General features: G+C 47.6%; 1 protein-coding gene across 1 annotated transcript; it reads left to right on the top strand.

Moving 5' to 3' along the window:
- Window positions 1-131: 131 nt before the first annotated feature.
- EMWEY_00057920 (phosphatidylinositol-4-phosphate 5-kinase, putative) lies at window positions 132-2995 on the top strand (the record flags this gene model as incomplete). Its single annotated transcript, XM_013480741.1, has 12 exons — window positions 132-275; window positions 440-566; window positions 688-779; window positions 911-1061; window positions 1156-1282; window positions 1421-1490; window positions 1631-1760; window positions 2030-2093; window positions 2339-2382; window positions 2508-2649; window positions 2791-2840; window positions 2958-2995. 12 exons carry the CDS (start codon window positions 132-134, stop codon window positions 2993-2995), a joined length of 1179 nt encoding a protein of 392 aa, XP_013336195.1.
- Window positions 2996-3289: the final 294 nt, after the last annotated feature.

Raw genomic sequence — 3289 nt, 5'->3', positions numbered from 1 at the left:
ATATATATATATATATATATATATATATGCATGCATGCATTTGTGCATGCATTTCCAGATCTGGTGGCAAAGACACTAAGGGGTTTGTGGTTCACTTTGGCCATGAATCGTGGAACATGGTAATTAACATAATGGTCGGCATCCGACTGGCTGGCGCACGAGCCATGAGCGAGCCTCACAGAGCTGTCGAGCCGTACGATTTCCTGATGAAGGAGAAGTTCTCGGTGCTGCCTAAGACCGGCATGGTGGATAAGAAGCGGCGAAAACCTTCCTTGGTGAGTGTAGCATAGGTTCAAGCCTTGAATCCTATACCCGCACGCAGTTGTAACCGTGTGAAACTACTCATTCGTTCAAACATCTTAGAAAAGTTGATAGCTATCACCAAACATTTGTAAACGGCGCGGTGGGTTTTGTTTGGTTGCCTTTTGTTCGTATGCAGTGCGCAGTCCGGTTCATTGACTATGCCCCGATGGTGTTTCGTCGCCTCCGCGCTCTTTTCGGGATCGACTCCCTCTGCTATATCAGATCTGTCGGCCCAGACCAGTTGCTTGGCAATTTGATTCTAGGTTGGTATAGCCCCGCGGGGTATTAACTGCAAGGAAAAACACCATTTGGGTGATTGGTGAACATGTGAAATTCGCATCAGTTTGGAAGGGGCTTTTGCTGACCTTCTGCTGTTTCTCTTAGGGAATTTATCCTCTCTTTCTGAACTGGTTTCGGAGGGCAAGAGTGGCTCTCTATTTTACTACACAACCGATGGGAGATTTATGATCAAGACAGTAAGGATAAAACTTTTTGGTTGCTTACCGTTACGGCATGTTCAATGCGCACTAAGCAGCACTAGCTGTATGCCTAGAAGGGGCGATTAACAATGTGGCACTTGACATGATGAGGGACATCGATTCTTCAGGTGTCAAAGGAGACGGCTTTCTTCATGCGATCCATCTTGTTTGACTACTACAAGCATGTGTCGACGTGCACTAACACAATGCTCACACGTCTTTGCGGACTTCATGCGCTTCGCCTCAAGGACAAATCCGGGAAGATCCTAGGCCACAAGCGTGAGTCCTCAGTCATGTTTAGGGAATGCTATGATTGTACATTGTATTAGAGAATAGAACGAGAGCTGCTGCGGTGAAGGATGAATGCTTGCAGAGCCGTGGAGGCGCAAGACATACTTCATGGTCATGGAGAACTTCTTTCACACGCCAGTAGAGATTCACCGTCGTTATGATCTCAAGGGGTCTACGCAAGGCCGCTCACTGCCTCCTGATCTCCTTAGGTGGGCTTACTGTTTTCTGCCACAGCTGCCAGTTGTAGTTGTAACCGAAACAGCAAAATCTGCGCGAATTCTCAACCCATCACGGGCACAAGGCAGTCTTGGGCTCTGCGGTTTTGCTGTGATATACTGTGCTCCCAGCGATCCCACAGTGGCGAGGAAGGACAATGACATGACACGAGACGGAGAAATGGCACGTCGAAGATTCGTTGTTACAAACAAGATTACATGTTGATGGAGCACAGCACCGCTGCGTGCAACACGAACTCACGTGCATTTGCAAACTCAGATGGTGTGGGTGACTGTGCACGTTCTGGGTGTTGAGTGTTTGTTGTTTGTGAGTGTGTTTAGATAGAAATTGGGGAAGAGCGAAAGCAAATGTTTATCGAACAGCTAAGAATTGACGCGGCCTTCCTCAGGGACCATGGGATTATGGACTATTCCTTGCTGCTGGGAATTTCGTACGCCAGTTGTTCACAAGGTGAGCCTACAGCAGCAAGGACATTACTTTGTTGCTTCCTGGCGTTGTGTCCCATCTAACGTTTCTTACAAAATACATTCCATGTGCGCATCGCCGCTCTGCACAACGGGGTCGATCTGGGCCTCGCCAGTAAATCATGCCAGACTCCTCTGAAGTGGAAGTTGTGGTTCGTTTATCTAGATGTCGGACTTTAAAGAAAAACTCATGCACACAAATGTGTACATGCATGGGAAGTTTTGGCGCTAGGTTTGCGGGTTTCTTGTGTTCAGACTCCAGCATCTGCCAGGACGGCATATTACATATCGACGATGAGGTCCGCGCTTCGCATTCGATGTGAGTTATCGGAATCGGTGCCTGGGAGATGTTTACCGAGAACTACAGCGTTTGTTGTCTCAGCTAGTTTTATACTGAATTAGCCATCATTCGCCCTCACAAGCTCGGATGTGTGGGATCAGACTGCTGTTAATCCCACATCTTCGTTGCCGTAGTTGAGCTGACTTTCCCTCCAACCACTCACGTGTGGTCGACGTTCATTTCTTAGCTCATAAACTTTGTCATTTTCCTATTCTTCTTTTCAGGGTGCCTAGCTCTGTTTCTTCCGTTGGTGGAATTGGCGAGTGTGGTAAGTCAAGCAGTGTTGCAACGGTTGGCTGGAGCAGGTTCAAGGAAAGGATCATTGTGTGGTTGCATGGAACGTTTTCGCCATTACTGTCTCTTGTTGCGCCTTTTTTACCTCTGTGTGTACAGATGTTGAACGCCCTTTTTGGAGCAGGGACCTCGGCGGGATGCAGAGCACTGACCGCACCAAGTTGTATTATGTCGGGATCATCGACATCCTGACTCACTGGACTGCTAAAAAGAAAATTGAGCACGTTGCACGTGTTCTGCAGTGAGTCGCTATTTTCCTTTGCCTTGTACTTTCCAGTTTTGAGGTGTGAGATATTCGGACAAGTTGTCTTGCTGAGGATTTCTGCAGACTGCCAGACTGCAGTACCTGGAACTTGCCAGTTTGAATTGCTGTGCGGTGCAGGACAGGAAGCACATCAGGAGCTTCCTGTGTCAACCCTTCCCTTTATGCCCGTAAGCGTTCGTCTCACGCCCTTTTCATAGTGACATGTGTAGGTGCTCTGATTGTACGATGGATAAATAAGAAGCATGCTGCAGGGGAGCTCGTGCTGCTGACGTTGTGTGCCGCAGAGCGTTTTGTTGACTTCATCACCAACCATACTACTTGATTTGATTAGGTTTTTGTTTATCCGATGTTTCTTTGATAACACTCGAAGGCCGTGTTCAGTTCGTGAAACAGCCTTTTTAATGGAAACAGGAGAGCGCCATGATCTTGATTCTGTCCTAGTAGCCATGACTGAGTCTGGCGATTCCATATCAGTGTTCTTGCCAAATAAGATTGTTTGGTTTTAGACTTGAAGTTTTGACCGGGAAACAATCGCGACCATTCGCAGCAGACAGCGCTTTGCGCGCGTAGTACTTACATGTTCAAACTAACAACAATTCCCGCGGCACTGCGAGAC

The sequence above is a fragment of the Eimeria maxima genome, genomic scaffold (genome assembly GCF_000499605.1).
Source record: "Eimeria maxima Weybridge genomic scaffold, Emw_scaff2276, whole genome shotgun sequence".
In the NCBI taxonomy this organism is placed as follows: Eukaryota; Apicomplexa; class Conoidasida; order Eucoccidiorida; family Eimeriidae; genus Eimeria; species Eimeria maxima.
The sequence above is the reverse complement of the archived record's forward strand: the minus strand, read 5'-3'. Positions and strand labels throughout refer to the sequence as shown.